The sequence below is a fragment of the Glandiceps talaboti genome, chromosome 10, assembly GCF_964340395.1.
Source record: "Glandiceps talaboti chromosome 10, keGlaTala1.1, whole genome shotgun sequence".
Taxonomy (NCBI): Eukaryota; Metazoa; Hemichordata; class Enteropneusta; family Spengelidae; genus Glandiceps; species Glandiceps talaboti.
Window position 1 is genome coordinate 16,615,585 of NC_135558.1, and position 25,663 is coordinate 16,641,247.

The 25,663-nt window shown below is 36.7% G+C and overlaps 2 protein-coding genes across 2 annotated transcripts; both read left to right on the forward strand.

Moving 5' to 3' along the window:
* The first annotated feature begins 1,599 nt into the window (after nucleotides 1-1,599).
* LOC144440670 (uncharacterized) lies at nucleotides 1,600-3,054 on the forward strand. Its single transcript, XM_078130055.1, has one exon. It carries the CDS (start codon nucleotides 1,600-1,602, stop codon nucleotides 3,052-3,054), a length of 1,455 nt encoding a protein of 484 aa, XP_077986181.1.
* Nucleotides 3,055-19,143: 16,089 nt separating this feature from the next.
* LOC144440671 (uncharacterized) lies at nucleotides 19,144-20,550 on the forward strand. Its single transcript, XM_078130056.1, has one exon. The coding sequence runs from the start codon at nucleotides 19,144-19,146 to the stop codon at nucleotides 20,548-20,550; it is 1,407 nt and encodes a 468-aa protein (XP_077986182.1).
* Nucleotides 20,551-25,663: the final 5,113 nt, after the last annotated feature.

Consider the following 25,663-nt stretch of genomic DNA (forward strand, 5'->3'; position numbering starts at 1 on the left):
CTGGCCCCTCAGCAATGTCTTTAACTATGAGTTACATTATCAAGTTGTAAATAGCGTGTGTTAGCTTAATCTCGCGGATAAATACCGTCGAACGGCAACTAAAGGGTTAAGGCCAAGAAATAAAAGTTCTGGTGAGTTTGCATCCCTTAAATACCCCGCCTGGATCTTCTTTTTTTCTCTGCAGACTGCGGATCCAAGGGAAAACAAAAATAACTCTCCCTACATTAATTGCTACTTCAGGGGAGACAACTACAGAACTAATCATGGAAATTGAAACAAAAATGTGCGTCATCACAACAATTTAGGCAAAGTTTTCTGACCAGAAACAACAACTTTCTTTTGTGTGGTCACCACGTCTAATTACTGAAAAATGCCAAAATCTTATTAAAAGTGAAAGCTACATCGATAGTAATTTCAGGACAGATGCGCTTATATAAGGTATCGCAAATGTATGTACCAAATTATATTGAATTTAAAGAGTCTACTCTTGAGATATAGCCTAATTACCGAAATCCATTAATTACGCAAATTGCTCATTAATATTCATGTAACGTTTACCAAAACCTAATAAGTTGATGTTGCATTCACCTTCAGTTAGTACGAGACACAGTACCACTTTTGACTGTCTACATACATTCATACATACATACACACATACATACATACATACATACATACACACATACATACATACATATATACACACATACATACATGTATACATACATACATACATACATACATACATACATACATACATACATACGCACACATGCACACATACATACATACATACATACATACATACATACGTACGTACATACGTACATACATACATACATACATACATACATACATACATACATACATACATACATACATACATACATACATACACATGATTTTACATCATGTACAATTATTTGCGATTTTAGAGACACGTCAAGTTGATCTGCATGTATAGGGTATCTCTGCTATGGGCTATTGCATCATGGGAGTTAGCAGAAATACATTATTCAATGGTTGAACATTGAATATTCATGCGCACAAAATACTATACACTACAGTGTGATACAGCTGTCATCAATATTCGATGATCAACTATGTAATAATGTATATATATATATATATATATATATATATATATATATATATATATATATATATATATATATATATATATATATCCACAAGATCAACTTGATTGTATGTACGTAATGTAAAATGTAGGCGATGTAAAATCATGAAATAACTCTCCAGGACCCATACTTTATGAAAATGTCGCTACTTCCTGGCATGGCATTCCGCTCTACGCTGATGGGATAGTATGGCAATGTTTTGAATGAAATGAAAATCTATTTATTTAAAAAAATAATATTGCAGTCTGCATGTCTTGCATGTTTTTTTCACAACCAAACAATATTCTTATGGGATTAGTGCTGGTTTATAAAATCATCTTCACCACAATGATTCTGTCCTTGAAATCGTCCCCCCCCCCCACCTCCGCATTAAGATTCTCGCTGTTGATATATTATGGTATATCCTTATATTGACGTGTTGTTGTTGTTGATTTGCTTCATATATAGAGCTAGAATCTCCATGGATCAGGCACGACCAACCAGCAGTTCTCGTAGACAAAGCAGTAAATGGACTCTTTCGATATTATTGGTAATGATCATGGTGTGTTACTTGCTGTTTATGTTGTACGATCATACATCAGTATCCTACCAGCGTCAACAACAGACTTATTACAGAAGTTGGGTGATCACATCATTAGCAAAAACGAGTCTACTGAATTCACTTAAGCAATGTGCTGAGCACATCAGTGGTCAACTGTCACAATGGAAGGATGAATTATCTATAATGGAAGACGTTATACTTGACAGAGCCCTGAAGCACGTGACATCTACATCAGCGTTTGAACGGGTAGTTTTGAATGCACTGATAACAAATACTACATTGCATGTAGGAGTAGCAGGGGGATCTATCTCTGCTAGGAAGTATTCCTACGCCAACGTACTCACCAAGGCCATGCAAGATGCACTACGTGTTCCTGTTGTGCTTCATAATGCAGCTATTGGAGCAACAGATAGCAGATACTATGCTTACTGCTTCGGTTCTCATTTAGATATGCACGAATTAGACATCGTTTTGTGGGAGTTTGCCGCCAATGATTTTATAAAGAAAATTGGGCCATGGGCTCAAGAGGAATTTACTCGAGTCATACTTAACCTCACGAGTCAACCACAACTGATTTTTGTCAATTTTTTACACGGTCAGCAGATGAAACAGAAATCATGTGTAAATAATGAAAAAATTGCAAGTGAACCCCTTAGTCAGTACTATGATGTTCCATCAATTAGTATGCCAGATGTGCTTTGTCCGAGCGTAAAGCAGGGCGAATATTTGAAGTACGTTATGAGCAAATCTAACAACCATCCAAACGCAGAGAACCATAGACTGATGGGAATGTTTCTTGTTCAACTTTTCAAACTTGTGGTCCATAGATTAATTGAAAAAACGCAATCTGGGTTACCATATGATAGCAGTATGCAAGATGTCTTTCCATACAGAGATGAGCTTCCAAAGCCTTTATATAATGATACGTTACTGTTTTTACCGAATTGCTGGTCGGCCATGGCTACAAGAGAAGGGCCATTGACGACTTTAAAACCTATTGATGTACATGGATGGGTACTGTCCTCTCCAAACAAAGATGATTTTTCAAACAGGACTGATATTAAACAGTTCTGGGAGAGTAGAAATAAGACAGGATACATTACGTTTCGTCTGGATATCGACCCTTATAGAGATTTAAATTGCACTGTTTCTGTAGTAACGTCTGGATGTACATCATGCGGAAAAGTGCGTGTACACTTTGACATGGACGAAACAAGCGCGGTTGTCATCAATGGGCATTGGAAGTACAAAGTAACATTAACAAAGAGAATCGGTTTGAATTTGAAGCCAGGGGCACATACTATGACACTTACAGCACTCACCAATAAATCGTTTCGACTTGCTGCAATTGCAACTTCATACACACTCACATAATAAAAAAATGATAATGAGAATAAGAGCGCCCATGATGTCGTAACACAATTGTATGATTTATAGTAAAGTTATAGCTAGCACCATCGTGGCAAAGCCATGCGAGGGAGACTATTGATATTGATATTGTGCGTTACGTTGTTCTTTACACTGAGTTCAAAGTCAGTAACTTGATTCATGATTCATATTGAATTTGTGGTGTGTGCTATATTTGATTAGATCACGTGACCCAAGAAAAGCTTTTTTTCTGCCTGTTGTACACATCATAATGATCTTGAGAATCGATAAACAAAACGAAATATTAAAATAATAAAGATAAAAATAACAGAAACATGATAAACGACAAACTCGCCTTTTAATACAAGGAATAAATATATGTTTGCTACAAGGGTTTTGCCATAGAGGGCAGGCCGTATGCCATCTTCACAACATTTCATTACAACATGGAAGGAAACCCTGAAAGTAAAGCTTTTTCTTGACCTTCATGAACTCCAAAGTTGCGCAATATTGATCATACATTCATGTTGACCATACTACATCAAATCGATAACTTTAAATTCTCAATTCTAAACCGGCATGAAGTAATGGGCTGAGCCCTAGTATGATATTATGTTAGAGATGGCAGGCAGTCTGTGAGTGTGTGTGTGTCTGTCTGTCTGTCTGTCTGTCTGTCTGTCTGTCTGATCTCAAAAAGGCTCGCTCAAATCAAACGACATTTGGTACACATGGTCCTTAGGGTAGTTTCTAGAACTGATTAGGTTTTGTAAATATAATGCACATTAATGAGTTATTGGCATGATTAATTATATTCAGTAATTGGGATATATAATACACGTGAGAACACCCCCCCCCCCCATCTTTAGTGTGGGATATTGCATGGGTGTCAGCAGATCTAGAAATGATGTATTCAATGATTGCACACTGAATATTCATGCAGCTGTGTTACACTGAAGTGTATAGTCATTTTGGTCTCATGAGAATTCAGTGTGCAACTATCGACTACCTTATTTCGCACAAGATCAACTTGATATTTCTCTGAAATCGCAAGTAATTGTAGGTGATGTAAAAATCATGAAATGACTCTCCAGAGCCCATATTTTATGACCATGTCTCTGTTTCCTGATATGACGTCCCCCTTTAACTGGCTTACATTGTAAATAACAACAACTAGAGAGAAAAGTTAAGTCAGTATATACCAAATTTTATTACATCTTGTTTAATTGGTTAGATTTGTCAACATTTATCAAATATAATAGTTGGAGCCTGGTCTTCAAGAAAATATTTGAATTTGACAATGAAGACTAATAGGGCCAAATAAAAGAAATGTGTGTTTCCAATAACCCGACCGACCCTAATTTAGAAAGATAAAATAAAATAAATAAAATTCCAACCTACCTACCCTATCTTCTGAGGCTCTGTTACCGGAAACACACAATTTCTTGTTCACTTATATAAAGAGACTGGTTCCAAATATTGAAAGAACAGTTCCACACTACTCCAAATTGGGAGTATACAATATCGATGAACTGGGGAGTCGCAGTTGAAATGACCCTGTGAACTTGAAATATACGCAGGCGTGGACCAAGGAATGACATCACATTCTTTTCCCACTCACCAATTTGCATAGTCTGCTGGCTAGCTAGCTCAACTGATAGCAAACCAAACTGTGTTATGCAGTCAGTAAAACATGCTTTATCTTCGCAGTGATCTTCCCAAACTACATAATCTAGCAATCGATGGCAAATCTAATTTCAAAACGTTGTACGTTAGAGGTGTTTTGGGGGACTAGCATGTTTTCATTTTCATTTTCAGTGGTCCACAACTGGGTAGCTTTAGCTATTCTCGCTTTGGTTTACTAAATTAAATACACAATGATGATACTCACGCCTAACCTCATGGTCAATCACTGTAGGTAATAAGTTCACCATAGTCAGCTAGTGTGTACAATACGGGCAGTCCAAAGTTGTGCTCTCCCCCCCCCCATGGCAATTTGGTTAGGGTACGGCCCTGTATACACATGGTGACACTGAAATGTATTCCACATTTTCCCCATTGTCCAATCGTTATGTATTGCACATCAGTGGAAACCTTACTTTCCGTACTGCAAGCTTACACAAACATATTTTTGAAGACAAAAATACGTCGAGGAAAGCACTGTCAAATGAAACAATGATTGAGGAACTTTCAGCATACGGCAAGTATATTTTGATTGCTCGCATCTAATGAACGCTTGAATCTAACAAGCTGGAAATCAACAGATTTATAGGGCTGTCCATTATAGAGATGTTTACGTTCTAACAAAGTACAAGATATGTCTCTAGAGCTATGAACGTATGCAGAAATGTACCCATAGTAGAACCTACCTCGAGCCAATTTCGTTACTTCCGTATTATCTCGTTAATATTCATAAGTTCGGAAAACCTCCAACTGTGGACAGTTTGTAACATCCCGTTTTGGAGTAGTGTGGAACTGAATAAACAACTTTTCAAAGGGGAACGACAATTTGTGAATTTTACATCTTTGATATTCATTCATTCGTTAAAGTAGGCATATAGATGAGGATTGGCAATTTATTTTGTATTTTTCATTTATAATTCTTTCTTCTCGGATTTTGGCTTGAAAAATCAATGTGAAATAAGATAGACCAAGTCTGTGTCTGTACCTCCTTACACTGCAAAAAGCTATAAAGAATGAGAATGGGTAAAATTTGTGTTACTGTGCGTACAATAACAAACACTTGATATGTTTGATAATTGTTCCATATTGTCTTTTCAAGTAAGAAGCCTTGATAAAATTCTTTTGTAAATTAAAACCCCAAATACGTACCCAATCCTCATCCACATGGCCACTTTAAACATTCCATTTCCCATCCAAAAAGGATAGAATGGAATATTGTATGAGGGAGATGACAGAGAGAACAACATATCAATTGAGAATACTGTATTTGACTATGAAATATTGCATAAAATGAAACGGAACTTACAATAAATCCCTGATACACTCGTCAGCTAGAATATAATTATGGTGATGAAAGGCACTACTACTAATTATTTTAGCGAATTATAGTCCGAGTGAGAGGATAATTCAAGGAGGAAAGGGAGAAATGTCAGGTAACAGAGGATACAGTAATTTGACCTTGAAGATAGAAGATACAGTGTACCTCCATACCCAGGAGTCTATTATCAAATTCTGGTCCCCAGACCAGTGCCTTAAAAAATCCAGTGGTCCTGCTGAAAGAATTAGTGGTCCCTGGACCCGCTAATGTGAAACATTAAAGCTTACCTATGAATCTGTATATTCAGACGTACACCAATTTTAGTTCAACAATACCCAATTTATAATAATAAATATAAAGTTGACATGCTTGGTTTCATTCTATTACATTTGTAACGGTTATTTTTGATGCATCGACGAAAGGAAACATTGTGAATGACGACTTCACTTTGATCTCACGAAGAATCAGAAATTTGACAGCAATATTAGACAAGAACATTGGAAAACAGTTTTAGTCATTATTGCAGTATGATGACAAAAGTACTAGTTGTACTACGTTTTGTCAAACTTGTCTGGAAAACCCAATATTGACTTGTATTTGTATTAGATCAGTGTGTAGAGGTCAGTGGAAAGAAACTTACGCATGATCGATATGGGCGATTTTCCGATCGGATTTTGTACGTGCGTTTTTCAATGTAAAATTCAAATTTGAACATCACCGAAGCAAAATCTGTCTCCCTTAACATCGTTTGCAATGTAAAATAAAGGTGCTGTTCGTAGAAATTTCCACTCAATTTTGACTATGAATACGATGTTTTATACAATGAGATGGCTGAGTGAACTCGATGCAGTATATGGAAGGATCAGATTATCGCAATGTCACTTCAAAGTCCCGACTGCATATTTGCGTTTGTGGGTAAGCATGTCGGCAAAAAGTGTCACCTTGGCGTCCCGATTCTGACTCGTAGACTACCAACTTGTGGGCATTTTTTTACTGATTTTGAGCATAAATTGGGTGATAATTTGTTGTTGTTCTGTCAAATAATGATATATAATTACACAAACCTATTTTTCAGATGGTATTGGGGCGACGACTTCAGATAATTTTGTCCCTTTCATTGCCGGTGCGGGGCCGACGACTGCGTCGTAATCGGATTAGTGAGCCGTTAATTATTTTCGTTCAGATTTAATACAACTGAAAATAACAATTTTTGACAAATTTTCGCCGATTTGACCATTTAATCAGTATACAGAAGTTTTGTAGGAACATAAATGTTAGTATTTTGAATTTTATTTGTAATATAAATATTTCGTTTATTTGTGATATGTCAATAAATAAACATCATATGTTTGTATTATTTAATATTGTATTACTTTAATCCATATTTCGGTTATGTGTGTGATATTTGAATGTATGTATTTGCAACTATGATGTAGACAATTTATTTTCCATTCAAATGATACCTTATTTTTCAAAAATAAGCAACTCCAAGTATTTTTTATATCAGTTTGATTACATAACACTCACTCTCACCTTATGTCAGTGAGGGGGGGGGGAACAATCCCATGAGGCCAGTGGTTAATCCGACCCCTATTATTATGCAGAGTAGGCCTCTAAACATAAAGGTAGTCAGTGAAAGTGCAAATCGTTTCATATCTCTCACAAAGATGGCAAAGACAGAAAGGTGTGACCATTCGCAGGTATGAAAATGGAATAAAGGAAGTGACAACTTGAAGGTGTAAAAGTAAAAGAGAGAGAGAGAGAGAGAGAGAGAGAGAGAGAGAGAGAGAGAGAGAGAGAGAGAGAGTCGCATTTGAATGGAAAAAAACTAAATTACACATTTGATCATAGTATACATCTGTCATGTACTATTTCACTTATAGATTAAGTGCATGACTATAAGAAATGTATTGTTTGATTAATATTCATGTGACGAATATCATGAATACACAACGAAATTATTGTCTTCTCTCATATCTCCGATAACCAGGTTCACTTGCCTGCCGCCGTAATAACGCAAGAACTTTATCTTAGGTTATCGTACATTTGTCCAGAGATGGTGAAGAAATGATCATACTAAAAGACGGTTGTCTAGAACTTATTCTTGTTATCATCAACTTTACCCAACAATGTACTAACTATACCTTGTTGGTACGATGCATGATTCCCTCTATGTAATTTCTATCATTCGTGATTAGTTGAAGACAACTAAATAAACTTAATTAATGCCACCATCCATTGTTTCTTTACTTCTACAGTTTGTTTGCGCAGCTTTCGTACATTGGTCAATATGTAATGATCCGCGTCTGAATACAGACAATGTGTCAACCTGCTGCCACATCAAATTTAATTTTAATTTTAAGAATTTGGTGTAGACATTAATTTCATAAATATTTCGACATACAGTTTAACGATTGTTCTTGGTACATGTATATGACATACAATTTAGTTCTACCACAAAATAAGTAAAAAACAAAATCATATTATCTATCATAAGCTCTCTGTTCCCTGTGATTATACCAGTCACACGCCAATTCATTTATATAATACCCTATCGGCACCTAACCACGTATTAAATATTTTCAACCGTACAATTTTCATCATAGGTATTTTACATAATGTCACAACAAATGACATATCATATTTTTGTGATGAACGTTTGTTCAGCCATACATTGATATATTCTCGAAACTCTGACAAGGAATTTCATGTAATAGTTATGTGTGTGTGTGTATTCATTTCATATTTAATGTTTGGTAACCGCTTCCGATTACTCATATGCTAGGCGACCTTTTGATCTCTTGGTTACACTGAAATTACTGCATGTATTTATTTATTTATTCATTTATTTATTTATCGGATAACCAACGGGAGATAGTCCACTTTATAGCCTCCTTTGGTTCAGTAACATCCGTGCTTAACTTGACAGATACATACAATACTGTGATTAGGAAAATTCCTCGACGGTTTTCATCATCGCATCACAATTCTAATTCGTCAGGAGACACCAACCATCTGTCATTAGATAATCAGTCGGCACTGAAGAAGGTAGGATAGATTATAATTACATATAAGTCGTTATTACCATCGATTCTTGCTTTATAATGCACCGAAATCGCGTGATTCGTCGGTGTCAGCTGAAATATCGTTAAAGGAGATTTTAAAATATAGGCTCACAAAGTAGTATATATGTTCAAGTATATTTTATCCAGGCAGAATTCGACATACACCTATCACATTGGTACTATTGGGGTATTTCCAGAGCAGAACTCCACATCTAGTATACCTAATTGCTTGTGTGTCAATATTTGTCGTTGCAGTGTAATCTGACGAGGTCCTCTTCACAGAAGAGGATAGTTTCAAAGGGGAAATACATTTCTTTGCATAATTTGCCTTCTACGTTATAGTGAAATACACGGTAAGTGCGCACATTTTTATTTAGTTATGGCATATATTAATTATTAGTATAAGAAAACAAATGCACTCAGAGCAGCAATTTTCAACAATACAGACTCAAATCTTCAAGATCAGCAAGACTTGTAGTAAAGGGATAAACTGCATACGAGACGATGTATGTGATATAAACTGCAATATAGGCTTTATTTATCAAAGCCCCGAGTTCGACCGGACGGCCTCACGCCAGGAGTCGACTCTGCTCACAGCTCGACGGTCAAAAGCCAAGTTCTGATTTGCGATGCTGTGGTCGTTACAATAATGAAATTACAATAAGTCACGCATATGAAATGAAGTTTTAAGATAACAATAGGTCATGCATAATTGTAAGCGTGATGGAGATGAAACAAAGGATACTAAACTTTAACTTGAATGATATCTCCAGACATACGATATTAGTGTACCTATATTGTCTTGACACCCATGTGAGCCATATTCATTTCTCTAACTACATCTATAAACAGCGTCATATCTGAACCCAAACACGATAATTACAAATTCATGACATCGGTTTTTTCTCCTCCAAGGCTTGTTCCAAACCGTAAAAAATTACAAAACTACGACATTCTTCTCTGAGATCTTTTATGAGAATTAAAAGTAAAACATGGATACAATTCTGGCATACGCAAAACATTTGATATCGTAGCACATTATATACTCATGGACGACAAAAATAGAATTTTCAAACACAATAATATAACACTATTGCAAGCCATTTGTATATCGATCAGACTACATAGCTCGTCAATAATAAACGTAGCAAAATATTGCTCTGTAAACCGACATGAAGAGTAATGGATGAATACAGACATTACTTAGCTGTATTGGTAATACGAAAGTCATAGAAATGAGAGAAAAGGTATATCAACAAAGTCCCCCATCAAAGCTATCACAATACAGTCTTGAATTCCTCTCAGATTTATTGACAGAAAGTGGTTAGGGCTGTTTCGAAACTACCTGATTCCCATCAGCCATTTGGGATATCTCCCAATTGCAAATTATGCACTTTCTTCGTGTCATTAGAAACGTGATAATGTGATGCTAGAATATGAATCAAGTCCATGACTACTTCAATGTTTTTTTCTCCTGTGACGATGGTGGTAGGCAGAAGTTTGTACCATCAATATATGGTTCATCACGAAATCATGTTAGGGTCGGGATCAATCAGTCATTCTTATCTGAAACCTGCGGTATGAATTTAATACTGGAGTTACGTGTGATAGTGGTATTTATGATACTTTATGGCAAACGTAAGGGAAAATGTTCTAAAGGAAGATTTATTGAAGGCAATATGGCATCATTATTGATGAAGCATAAATTTGCGGTTTTATTGTCAAACAGCTTTAATAGGTTGATATTTGGTAAGGGATAATTCTAGGGTTAATAACTGACAATATCATATAAATCATTGATATGCATATAATTTCCGAGCTCTGATAAAAAATGTCAACTTCGAATTTGAAACATTCTCGCAAACCAGATCTAGAGCTGTTATTTCTCCACGACACTACGAAATAACGAATAGTTCCTCCCCCCCCCATCCAAGATTTTCGATGATGATATATCATTTTTTTTCTACCGTAAGGAAGAGATATATTTAGTGGGTGAAAGTATGTGTGTATGTGTGTCTGTCTGTCTGTATGTCTGTCTGTCTGTGTCATCGCTTTCTCCAAAACGGCTAGCTCAATTGAAATGAAATTTTGTACACATGTTTCATAGGGTAATGGCAAGAACTGATTAGGTTTTGGTAAACATCCGAATATTAATGAGCAATTTACGTAATTAATGGTTTTCGGTAATTAGGCTATATCTCAAGAATGCATGCTTCAAATTCAATATAATTTAATACATGCATTTGCGATACCAAAGCGCACTTATCCTGAAAATATTATTGATGTAGCTTTTAGTTTTAATAAGTTATTGGCATATTTTGTTAGGCCACTCAAAAGGAAAAATTAGTTTCTCGTCAGGAAAAGTTGTCTAAAGTGGTGCGACAATGTGGTTGTTTTTTTACATTCTCAACGAATGTTGATCAATCTACTTACCATTGCAATTACTGTCCTTTTTATTAGCTCCGCTGTCAGCGAAAGCTGAAAGCATAGCTTTAGGTATAGGTTGTATTAAGAGTATAGGTGGAATCATATTGGTGTCCGTCAAACTTTTATATTTTCATCATCTTCTTCGAAAGTGACAGTCAGAATTCTTCGATATTTGGTGTGCATGTTCCCTTGGGGGAGGCTATTCAGATTTGTTCATGCCAAGTTGATCTGTGCCATTTTCAATTTTTTTCAAAAAATCTCCTTGAAAACTACTTACCAGATTGCTTTGATATCTGGTGTGTTGATGCACAGAGGGTAGCTTACTTAGATTTGTTAATTTCAAGTCAGCACGTCTTCATTTTTATTTTTTATGATGTTTTTTTTTTTGTAATTTGAAAAAAAAATGAATATGTTAATGAGTATCATGACCGATGCCATATCGGAAATCAGTCGACGAGACTTTAAGTAAACTGCCACTTTTCAAAAGACACTATTGACGTCAAACAAGCAATGTAATATGTGCTATAGTCATAATTTTACGCATTGGGCGCCCAAATGACAAGCGTTTGGTCGAAAAACGGTTGTAAACTTCAAATCCAAATTCTGCTCCCCTTCTACATAATCAGCCAGTCCGCAACATCCTAATTTGCATACTCTATCCTTCAGTTTGCGACTTTCCACAGCAAGTAACAACACAGGACGTTCTTGTTACTCACTAAAATTACACTTCAGACCCACTATAAAAGTGTGATGTTTTCAGATAACATGTAACTTGTGATTAATTCTATATTGTCGTGCAATTTGGATGACAGTGAACCAGAATGAAGACAACTTGCGTAAGGAAGGCATGCCTAGGCAAGCGGTTGAAGTTAAGAGCAGTCTCACTGCCGACTGTGAATCGACCAAACTTTGTTTATTGGCCGACAGTTCACATGTAAAGTTAAACGACATGAACATGTCTTGCCATTTCCAAAATACAAATATTTGGCAAGTAAAAATAATTAAAATAATTACAACTTTAATTTGGCTTCAGACTTTGCATTATGTTTTGCGTATCTTTCCCCGTTTTACATGTAAATCCGAAAAGGTTCTCTCTAGTCATGTCAGTGATCATACCGGGGCTGCTTTGAGTACGAGCGAAGTGAGGCATGTTGAGGTATTTTGTTGAGAATTATAAATATTGCGAAAGTTCAAGTACAAAACCCGTCTTGAATTGTATAACTCTAACAAAAATGAAGACATGTCAAGTTATATTTGGAAAGTTGTATCGCTAGTTTGAGACGATTTTCTCACGTACTAATAGTACTATTGAGGCTTACTTGGACCATGCTTGGACTTGGACCTTACTCCAGTTCATCGGGAAGTTTAGCCAGTCCGATAATTCTTTCTGGTTTAGTTTACAACACTTTTGATCATGCAGATTTTGTTGTTGTGATGAAAAGAAATAAAAAAAGATCACTTCAACCATTTCGTTGTGTTTTCTTTATGAAAGGTAATCGAACATGAACGAGTGTTACCACTGTAAAGTATGGCTAGGAATGACTCTCTTCCGGGTACTTGGGATTGTCGCCGCCGGTACGGAAACTAATTAAGATGACATTAATACATTTCTTCCCTATATATATATTTACTTCAACAAGTACAAGTTGAATGTTGTTGACTTGGTAAATTTGTTAGAAAATTGAAATTCAAAGTGCCTCAAAATTATTTTAGATCCCTAGTTTATTTCATTCATCATTAAAATTTTCCAGGGTTAAAGCTGTAAGACACTGGAATTATTTATAGCCAACCTCAAAATCCTCTTTTTTTCTTTTTCTTGTGTGCATTCCCAGTCATTTTTTTTCTGAGATTTTGTGCAATTTTTCATAACAGTAGATTTTTGTTATAAAATGGTGACTATGGTATAAAAGTACAATACATTACCAACTTCTGTGTAAAATGTGTTTTATAGTGAGACATCATATGAAACCACTAACCACTTTATTACATCGCTAAAACAAAACTGCATAGTGAAGAGCTGAAGAACTGAGTGCTGACCAGAAACAATTTTTTTTTTTTTTTTTTTTTTTTGGGGGGGGGCCTTTAAAACTCTTTTCTATGGTGAGTGCTATGCCACAACATTCTTTAAAGCTTGACATTACATGTTGTGGGTGGCCTGGAGATCACTAACTGCGATGAGCAAATAGCAATCAATGAGAAAAAATAACTTATTGCATATGTTCTGTTGTATTCCAACAATTGTCTGTAGGAACGACAATCGCAAAACTTTGCCCTTACGAAAGGCATTCAGTTTAAATCTGGTGTATCCTTATATACTGACGTTGTTGTTTTATTTTATTTGTATTGCTTCACAGATCTAGAATCTCCATGGATCAGGCACGACCAACCAGCATTTTTTGTAGACACAGCATTAAAGTGACTCTTTCGATATTATTGGTAATGATCATGGTGTGTTACTTGCTGTTTATGTTTTACAATTATACATCAGTATCCTACCAGCGTCCTCAACCGGCTTATTACAGAAGTTGGGTGATCACATCATTAGCAAAAACGAATCTACTGAATTCACTAAAGCAATGTGCTGAGCATATCAATGATCAACTTTCACAATGGAAGAAAGATTTTGCTATAATGGAAGACATAATACTTGGCAGAGCCCTGAAGCATGTGACATCTACATCAGCGTTTGAACGGGTAGTTTTGAATGCGCTGATAAGAAATACTACATTGCATGTAGGAATAGCAGGGGGATCTATCTCTGCTAGGAAGTATTGCTACGCCAACATACTCACCAACGCCATGCAAGATGCACTACGTGTTCCTGTTTTGCTTCATAATGCAGCTATTGGAGCAACAGATAGCAGATACTATACTTACTGCTTCGGTTCTCATTTAGATATGCACGAATTAGACATAGTCTTGTGGGAGTTTGCCGCCAATGATTTTATGGTGCAAATTGGGCCATGGGCTCAAGAGGAATTTACTCGAGTCATACTTAACCTCACCAGTCAACCACAACTGATTTTTGTCAATTTTTTACACGGTCAGCAGATGAAACAGAAATCATGTGTAAATAATGAAAAAATTGCAAGTGAACCCCTTAGTCAGTACTACGATGTTCCATCAATTAGTATGCCAGATGTGCTTTGTCCGAGCGTAAAGCAGGGCGAATATTTGAAGTACGTTATGAGTAAATCTGACGACCATCCAAACACAGAGAACCATAGACTGATGGGAATGTTTCTTGTTCAACTTTTCAAACTTGTGGTCCATAATTTAATTGAAAAAACGCAATCTGGGTTACCATATGATAGCAGTATGCAAGATGTCTTTCCATACAGAGATGAGCTTCCAAAGCCTTTATATAACGATACTCTACTGTTTTTACCGAATTGCTGGTCGGCCATGGCTACAAGAGAAGGGCCATTGACGACTTTAAAACCTATTGATGTACATGGATGGGTACTGTCGTCTCCAAACAAAGATGATTTTTCAAACAGGACTGATATTAAACAGTTCTGGGAGAGTAGAAATAAGAAAGGATACATTACGTTTCGTCTGGATATAGACCCTTATAGAGATTTAAATTGCACTGTTTCTGTAGTAACGTTCGGATGTACATCATGCGGAAAAGTGCGTGCACACTTTGACATGGACGAAAAAAAGTGCGGTTATCGTGGATGGGCATTGGAGGTGGAAAGTAACATTAACAAAGAGAATCAATTTCAATTTGAAGCCAGGGGTACATACTATGACATTGACAGCACTCACCAATAAATCGTTTCGACTTGCTGCAATTGCAACTTCATACATGCTCAGATGATGTTGTAACACAACTGTGTGACTTTTATTTAAAGTTTTATCTAGCACCAGCGCGGTGAAGCCGTGCTAACGATCCTAATGATAATGTGCGTTGAATTTGTTCCATTCACTATGCCGTTAAATTTCAGTCACTTGATTCAAGGGCACCGCCATGTTGAATTTGTGGTATGTGCACAGAGGGTTAGAATTGGCCATATTTGTCTACAGATAGTTGTTTTATTGTTTATTGCTTACTTTCCTTCTTTACAAAAATTAGGTTTTTTTTGTTATTGTTTGCCTTTTTTTTTTTTTGCTCTGTAAAAATATCGTTTCCCTACAAGGTGACATGTAATAAAGTAATGATTTGAAAATCTGGTGAGTTTTTTAAATCTACCCACTGTGCTACATTATGGCATCAGTGGTATCCCTACATGATGTACATATTAATGAATTGGCATTAAGATCATCCAATCAACGAGGGATGTGTTTAGGCTTATACTTGCAACATGATGTGGAGTCATGATGGGATAGCGTGACCGGCTTGGAATCTACAGGCTGCAGGTTCGAGCCCTGTCGCTGCCTGCTGTTTGTTTCTGAGTGGCTAAAGTCCTTGGGCAAGATTTGAACCACGACTGTGCTTCAGTCAACCCAGCTGTATAATTGGAGACCTGGTAGGATGTAGGTTGCAATGTGAAGGCTTTAATCCTATGCGCTGAAATGGCTGCAATGGATTGTATGCTCCCCAGGGAGTTGAGGAAGACTAAAGGGCCGTTGTGCCGTTCTGAGCCGAGCCAGTGGTAATAATTGTAAAGCGCTTTGAGCACGGTGTGGGAAAGCGCTATATAAGAACCCATTATTATTATTATTATCTAGTATACAAGTGGTTGAGCCGTTGCTACGTGTTTTAGATTTGAATTTGTTGGTGTCAGCTGGAGATCATAACTAATGACTCGTAAGCCAGAGCACATATTTCTGTTGAAGCACCCTCTGGGCAATGCATCTTGGATGGTGCCGTAATTTTTCAAGATATAATGATCCACGTCTGAGTACAGACTGTGTTGACCTACTGCGATGTCAAATTTAATCCGAATACAGTGTAAACATTCATAAATATTTCGACACACAATTTTAACGATGGATCTGGGTATATGTTTATGATAGATAATTTCGTTCTAACGTCACACCACAAAATAAATAAAAAACAAAATCATATTTTCCATCATAAGCTCTCGATCTGCTCCCTGTCATTATACCTGTCACACGCAAATCCATCTACATAATACCCTATGTAACCGACACCTTACACGTATAAACTATTTTCAACCATACAATTTTCGTCATAGGTATTTTACATAATATAATATCACGACAATTTGCATATCATTTGTTTGTTTGTTTGTGATGAACGTTTGTTCTGCCATCATACAATGATATATTTTCGAAACTCTGACAAAGAATTTCATGTAATAGTTAATAGGCTAGTGCGATTGTGACTCTGTGTGTGTGTGTGTGTTCATTATTATTTTTTAATGATGGGTTACCGCTGGCGATTACTCAAATGCTAGGCGACATGTTGATCATACCAATAAAAATCTGAACTCTACTGGGATTTGTTGGTGTCAGCTGGAGATTTATCATAAAAAGGAGATTTTAAAATAATATAGGCTCTCGAATAGTATATATGTTCAGGTATATTGTATCCAGGCAGAATACGGCAAACACTTATCGCATTGGTACTGTTGAGGTATTTCCAGAGCAGAAACCCACATATCTAATTTCTTGTGTGTCAAAACAATATTTATCGTTGCCTAGTGATCTGACAACTATATGATGTCGTCTTCACAGAAGTGTATGGTTTCGAAGAGGGAATATATCGTTTGCATCATAACTATCGCATATGTCTTCTAGGTTATAGTGGAATACACTGTAAGTGCACAGACAACTATTTAGTCATTAGTATAAGAAAATTTGTACTTGCAACATTACATGTAACTTTAACGGAACTACATCTGGCTCAACTTTTAAAATCTCACTAACATTCCTTCATTTTGTCGTCGTTCTAGAATTTTACAATGTTGCCATATTTATCATATGGCTCAACGATCATAGTCTAGTTCCTGACGACCGTTTTCCGATTTTACACTATGTAATCTTCATTAATTCTGAAGATAACAATACGGTCACCATGAACTAGACTGGCAAGGTATGAAAATAATGTAGTGTAAAATCGGAATACGGTTATCAGGAACTAGACTATGATTTCCAGACCCACCTTGATAACTTAGAACTGTTCAATTCTGAACTCTCGAACGAAAACATTTGTTCTCTAAAAATGTGTAAGACTTTTAGGTTTCGTGCGTATTTGTCAGCAATGTAAGTGTCAAAGGCTTTAAAGCTTATGTGTGTAGTAAGTAAGCTTACACAGTGTGTAAGCAATAGTGTAAACTATTGAACTTGGTGACGGAAAATGCTGTCACCATGTACATGTGTGTACTAATAATCAAAACTACTCGATTTTGCTTGTCATTAGTTACCATTTCTCAAGACTGAAATGTTATAGCAATCTAGTATGCTGCATATTAAAGTTTGGCCCTGACAACGCATTCCCGGAAGTGACATGTCAATTCGGAAAAGACGAAGTGACGCTGTGACATATTTTTCTCGTTGTTGACACGCCAAATTTTCGTAACATGCTCTTTAGTTCGGATACTCTCAATTTTCCAATGTTTTCCATGACGACTTACGGTTGTAGATGGTCAGAAAAGGGAGAATTTTTTTCAGACGAATGCATTGACTTTCATGTAAACAACATGGCCACACCGACATATTGACCTCCAACACATGCTTGACAACCGTTGTTAGGCATATTCCCCTGGCGGCATCTTGCCTGCCTTGTTATTTCTACTCAAAGAGTCGTGCGTGAAGTGTGTTGGCGGGGCTTATTTCGTAGTTCGTAATAATTAGCTATTCTCATTTGATGGAAACATCACTCAGACATTTGAATACGAGTGTGCGCTCTGACTGTTCACAGTTGAATAATGTTCTATTCGCTAGGAAGCATACACTTTAAATAGATCCATGGGTATGGAGGCACATTATGTCTTCTACCTCCAAGGTAAATTACTGTATCGTCTGTTATTTGACATTGCTTTTCCCTTTTCCCTCCTACAATTATTCCCTCTCTCTCTCTCTCTCTCTCTCTCTCTCTCTCTCTCTCTCTCTCTCTCTCTCTCTCTCTCTCTCTCTCTCTCTCTCTCTCTCTCTCTCTCTCTCTTGATACGTTGCAGTTGTGTTAATATTTGTTCTGGTTTTGACAAATTTTAGATGCCACTCCAAGAAATAGACACTTTCATAACGAATGTGTTATGGCAGGTCATTTCATAATTTTGCATCTCCTACAATTATTAACGATTTCAGAGAAACATGAATTTGATCTTCTACATATATAGGGTATCTTGGCTATGGGCTATTGCATCATGGGAGATAGCAGAAATACATTATTCAATGGTTGAATATTAAATATTCATGAGAAGTATAAAATGCTATACTCTTCAGCTGTCTTGAATATATTCAATATCAAACACTTTTCTTATATTAGATAAGTGCTGGTTAATAAAGTCATCTTCACTACAATGATTCTGTCCTTGAACTCGTCTCTCCCCCCTACGATTCTCGCTGTTGATATACTATCTTGTATCATTATATTAACGGTGTTGTTTCATTTTACTTTCTTTGTTTAATAGATCTAGAATCTCCATGGACCATGCACGACCAACCAGCAGTTCTCGTAGACACAGCATTAAAATGGCTCGTTCGATATTATTAGTCATGATCATAGTGTGTTACTTCGAATTCCTGTTGTACAATCATACATCAGTATCCTACCAGCGTCAACAACAGGCTTATTGCAGAAGTCGGGTGACCACTTCATTAGCACCAACATGTCTACTTAATTTACTAAAGCAATCAACTGAGCACATCAACGGCCAACTTTCACAATGGAAGAATGAATTTGCTATAATGGAAGACGTAATACTTGAGAAAGCCCTGAAGCACGTGACATCTACATCAGCGTTTGAACGGGTAGTTTTGAATGCACTGATAAGGAATACTACATTGCATGTAGGAATAGCAGGGGGCTCTATCTCTGCTAGAGAGTATTGCTACGCCAACGTACTCACCAAGGCTATGCAAGATGCACTACATGTTCCTGTTGTGCTTCATAATGCAGCTATTGGAGCAACAGATAGCAGATACTATGCTTACTGCTTCGGTTCTCATTTAGATATGCACGAATTAGACATCGTTTTGTGGGAGTTTGCCGCCAATGATTTTATAAAGGAAATTGGGCCATGGGCTCAAGAGGAATTTACTCGAGTCATACTGAACCTGACGAGTCAACCACAACTGATTTTTGTCAATTTTTTACACGGTCAGCAGATGAGACACAAATCATGTGTAAATAATGAAAAGATTGCAAGTGAACCCCTTAGTCAATACTATGATGTTCCATCAATTAGTATGCCAGATGTGCTTTGTCCGAGCGTAAAGCAGGGCGAATTTTGGAAGTATGTTATAAGCAAATCTAGTAACCATCCAAACACAGAGAACCACAGATTGATGGGAATGTTTCTTGTTCAACTTTTCAAACTTGTGGTCCATAACTTAATTGAAAAAATACAATCTGGGTTACCATATGATAGCAGTATGCAAGAGGTCTTTCCATACAGAGATGAGCTTCCAAAGCCTTTATATAACGATACTTTACTGTTTTTACCGAAATGCTGGTCAGCCATGGCTACAAGAGAAGGGCCATTGACGACTTTAAAACCTATTGATGTACATGGATGGGTACTGTCGTCTCAAAACAAAGATGATTTTTCAAACAGGTCTGATATTAAACAGTTCTGGGAAAGTAGAAATATGAACGGATACATTACGTTTCGTCTGGATATCGACCCTTATAGAGATTTAAATTGCACTGTTTCTGTAGTAACGTCCGGATGTTCATCATGCGGAAAAGTGCGTGCCCACTTTGACATGGACGAAGAAAGTGCAGTTGTTGTCGATGGGTATTGGAGGTACTTAGTAACATTAACAGAGAGAGTTAGTCTGAATTTGAAGCCAGGGGCACATACTCTGACATTGACATCACTCACCAATGAATCATTTCGACTTGCTGCAATTGCAACTTCATACACGCTTAGATAATAATAATAATTAATGGTGTAATAATAGCGCCCATGATGTTGTCACACACTGCAGTATGAGTTATAGCTAGCACCAGCACGGCAAAGCCATGCAAGCGAACCTAATTTACGTGTGCTGAAATCGTTGTTCGCATCACTATATACCGTTCAATTCATACAGTCACCTGATTCATGGGCACCGCCATGTTGAATTTATGTTCTGTGCCATATTTGATTATATCACGTGACCTAAGAAAAATATGACATTCTGTTTATTATACACATTATAAATTATCTTGGGAATTGATATATAAAAATAATACAGAAACATGATAAACGACAAACTCCCCTTTTAATACAATGAGTAGATGTGTGTTTGCTATATCGCCTTTGCCATAGAGGGCAGGCATTATGCCATCTTTGCAACATTTTATTACAACATGGAAGTAAACCCGGGAAGGAAAACTACAAATTAAAGTTGCACAATATTGATCATGCATTCAAGTTGATTATGAAAATTGTAATAATAACTTTAAATTCCCTATTCTCACTGGTATATGGGTTATGGGTTGAGCCCTAGTATGTTGTCATTTTAGAGATAGCAGGCAGTGTGTACATGTGTGTGTGTCATCGTCTCACAAAAAAGCTCGATCAATTCAAACAAACGTTGGTGCACATTGTCTTTAGGGTGGTGGCTAGAACTGATTGGGGTTTTAGAAAAATGCATGCATACTAATGAGTCACTGGCATAATTAGTTATATTCAGTAATTAGGATATATATTTATACTACAAACTTCAAATTTCATACAAATTGGTACACTGATAATCGCAATGTGCACGTGTTCTATTAAGTTTGATAATATAGCCTATATTTGTAATGAGTCATTTGCATAATTAATGATTTCAGGAAGCAGGCTATATCTAAGATATATACACTACATATATGTGTGTGTGTGTGTGTGTGTGTCAGCGAACACCACTTTGAGGTGACAAGGCTGTGCTAAATGTATAAATGTGTGTGTGTGTGTGTGTGTGTGTGTGTGTGTGTGTGTGTGTGTGTGTAAAACATGAACTAGCCCATCCCACCCCAACCTCTCCTCCATCTTGGTTGTGGGGCATTGCATCATGGGAGTCAACAGTCAGCTAGAATGATGTATTCAATGGTTATACACAATATTGATGACAGCTGTGTTACACAGAAGTGTATAGTCATTTTTGTACTAAACAGCTTTTGGAAGAAAATCTCTCTACATAAGCTGACTTGTCAATTTAGCTATGTTGAACATACCTCTGTAATCATGATCATTATTCTATGTTCAGTTATGTACATTTAAGGCCCATGGCCTACAGTACGGAATAAAATTATTATTATATATTACTTGACAGATTTTATTAATAATTTGCGTCACTAACAAGGATTTGACATATGTTGTTCCATATTGTGTTTTCAAGTAGGAAGCCATGATAAAATTGTTTGTGTAAATTAAACAACCTAAAATACATACCCAATCCTCATCCATATGGCCAACTTAGATATCCCATTTCCCATCCATATACGGTCATTGAACATTTCACATTCTTAACTTCATTTACAATGTAAAATAATCTAAGTCAGAATACTGAAAGGGGTTATTAAAACACTAGATGGTTTTCTGTGGATAGTAAATCTGTATATTGGCTTGTCATTCTGCGATGCTAGACACTGCGAACATGGCAATAGTCCTAATCAGGTAGGAAATGCAAGTTATCCACGAACACAACCGATCGACGCCGGTAGCAACATACCTCCCGTCTTCCAACTTCTGTAAGGAAGGAAATCTCAGTTAATAATCAAGCCATTATGTTGGCCAGATATTTGTCAGATATCACGAAAAAGTGATATTGGCGTGTGAATGCGAAATCATTTGAAGATTTCGAAATAGTGCCTCATATATATCTATATGTATGCTTGTAAAAGTTATGTAAACGCGACAGTTGGAGCTAGCCGTTTTGAATCACACTTTTGGTACTATCTGCAGCAGATTTCAAAATACCATTCAGCAGCTGTACATGTTTGAAATAACCATACAGAAATCAATAAGAAACTGAAATGCTACACTTTAATAGCAAGATTGATATATATATATTGTCACGCTTAGCCTTAATGAAATAAGCCATTTACACTAACGTACTCCTAAAAGACGCAGACATGCAGGCCCCAATGTTTTGACGCCTGCATTTGATGTCTGCATACTTCATGAAATTTGCTCATCAGACCCTAAAATGACAGAATACTTTTTAATGTGTTCCTACTGTAGGATGTTTGCCACTATTTTGTTTAAAGAAGCCAGAAATCCGGTGCAAATTATTTTGGATTTTAAATCTAGCTACCCACTGTACTACATTATGGAGTCAGTAGTAAGTATCCCTACATGATGTTAGTGTTAACGAATTGGCATTAAGATCAGCCAATCACCGAGGCGTGTGTTCAAGCATACTTGCAGCATAATCTAGTATTTACATGGTTTAGCTGTTGCTACATAAAATAGTACGTACGTTCAGGTTTGGATGCTAAATTAACGATTAGTAGTTTATCATAACCATATCATTCTAGCCAGCCAGACCACATACTTCTGTTGGATGGTGCCGTAAAAGATGTTGTGGTTTACGACGATGAACCTCAGTGGTCTGGGTAGTATGGGGCTGAAGAAGGTGTGCATGGGAGGAAAGGACATACTATCAGGTGCCAAAGGTATGACAGTGTCTGCAACAATACCCTCCTACAACTCCAACAAAATGGCGATGTGTCTCACTACCTACCTATGGTCTCCATCCTTTGCAGACTGGCTTCTTGAAAGTTCTCATGAAATACGTCTGTTTTCACTCTCCTGACACCGCAGTTAGCACATTCATTTTTCGGATTCTTCACATCGACCACGCCATACTCATGTGATATAATACATCCTCAATTGTAACGTTTTGATTACTTTCTTCTCCTTGCGTCGGTCGTGTTACATGCGTGTTTGATAGTTTCAAGATAGGTTGGACGGCAAGAACTCTTGTGCCGAACGATCTACATGTCCCCATCATCAGCAAAGACAGTAAAACATCCATAAAGACACGTTTAATCCAAGGTGACCTTCGTAAGGACCTCTTCGGACGGTGGTGAAGACGTAGAACACACGTACATGTAGCTGTTAGCATCGAAAATAACACTTACACCATGTTGAAAAGTAGATACTTTACCAGTAATGGAACTGAGGCTGAAGTTGGAGGTATGATGTCACCAACCAAAGACGGTCATTGAGATTGAGTATAGAGACGTCGAATGACATTTTCCCACCACAATCAGATGGTAACATATTCACCAATTGTGTCACCACTGACTCCATTGAACAGGGAATAATGATATTGATGACGTAATACATTGGTTTTCTCAAAAATTTGAATGAGATGATAATTACAGAATGTTCTTTGGATGGGTATTTAGTGTTAAATGATTGCGGTTTGAGACATACCGCTTAAAATAGACCCCTCAGTGTTCCCTCCGATTGCGTCAGCAAGACTTCCATTGGGTAATGTCTTGGATACCATATAGTCAGCAGCGTATGAAAAAAAAAAACTGAATATCGCAGAACAAGTTTGTTTATCGAAGGGAAATTCATGATATCCAAGTCGCGTCAAAGTGACATCCCAGACTGTGCTGTTGTAAAAGATTGATACGGGCCCAGAGGTTGGTAGAAAAATGTCTTCTGTAACACTACAATTAAGAATGGACATATTAAATACATATTCAAATCTGATTGCTGTCATGCTAAATAAACCATTTACACAACTATTTCATAAGTTTCACTGATTGCACTTGTCAGTGAAATTACAACTTTCTCTTACACATCGGCCAATTCACCCCTTTAATAGTAAAAAAAGGAAGAACCCGTCGAGGACATATTGACACGGCGTTTTTTTATTGAACCAGGTATAAATGACAGAAATGTGTCTGTCAGAGATATTTGCAATCGTACGATATGTTTATATATCTAAAATAATTAACAGTAAGAAGATATAATTCTGACAACCATACTTTGTCCAGATCGATGATACTGAAAACCTCCAAACTTGACAATCTTGATGAATTGAGGAAAATTTGGTAGCCAAGCACAACTTTGGATAGAATATGTGTGTAGCTGTTCAAAAGCACAGTCCCTTTCTCCATATCCACTCTTCGAAGACTGCATGTATATTCAATACCACCATGATCTTCAGGATCCCACTGAAACTGGTAACCCTGCCATACCTGACAAATATAACACATATATTATTGTAGCAACCTATTTCGATTTTCAACCTATAGATAACCTAGTTGAGCTTTCTGGTATGACTCGCCAGATACAAAGATAAACAGCGTTTACATGAGTCAAATTTATTACTTATTATCTGAAGGTAATAAGCTCTGAGGAGTCATGAATATTCATTATTCATCTAATTAATGCTAAGTCCCATGCTGCAAGTGTGGATATGGACCACTGCTATATAAATGAAGGTGAACCATAGTTTCACTTTGGTGTTTGTTCGTAATTGCCGGAAATGTATGTGACGTGAAATCATGAAATAAGGCTTCAGAACTCAAAGTTTATGACCATGCCATTATTTCCAAGAGAGGCAATCCTCTTTAAAATATAACAATTTGTCTTCTTTTTTCTATTACTGTCGCGCCAAACGATAACATTCAGCCATGTTAGATTATTTAGAGAACCACAAAGTAAAATGGACCAATGCTAGTAAGATTCTTGTTGAGCGAGAAGGTGTTTTGCTTACCCCAAAACTGGATTCAATTATTGTATGACTTTGGTGTGTGTGCAATGTTATTGAGAGTGGAGTTGGTAAGTTCTAAGTGTATAATAAACTGCAAGCAATGATCATGAAAACTAGAAAAGGCAAGTACAAATATTCATGGAGCTAAATAACAAATTAAGTTTACTTAATACACTTGGATAGTCCATTGACCTTGATGACTCGGCTCTTCTCATCCTGAGGAGAGATCGAAAGACAAATAATATTTATCTATTCTGTTAAACTGAACGTTATCATCTGATATGTTTGCTTATAAAAGCTTATACACCCCGTTGTATATTCGACTAATACCATGCCTCACTTG

What these genes read in the sequence shown, in the direction of transcription:
- LOC144440670 (XM_078130055.1), top strand. Translation starts at nt 1,600, where the DNA reads ATGGATCAGGCACGACCAACCAGCAGTTCTCGTAGACAAAGCAGTAAA.
- LOC144440671 (XM_078130056.1), top strand. Translation starts at nt 19,144, where the DNA reads ATGGCTCGTTCGATATTATTAGTCATGATCATAGTGTGTTACTTCGAA.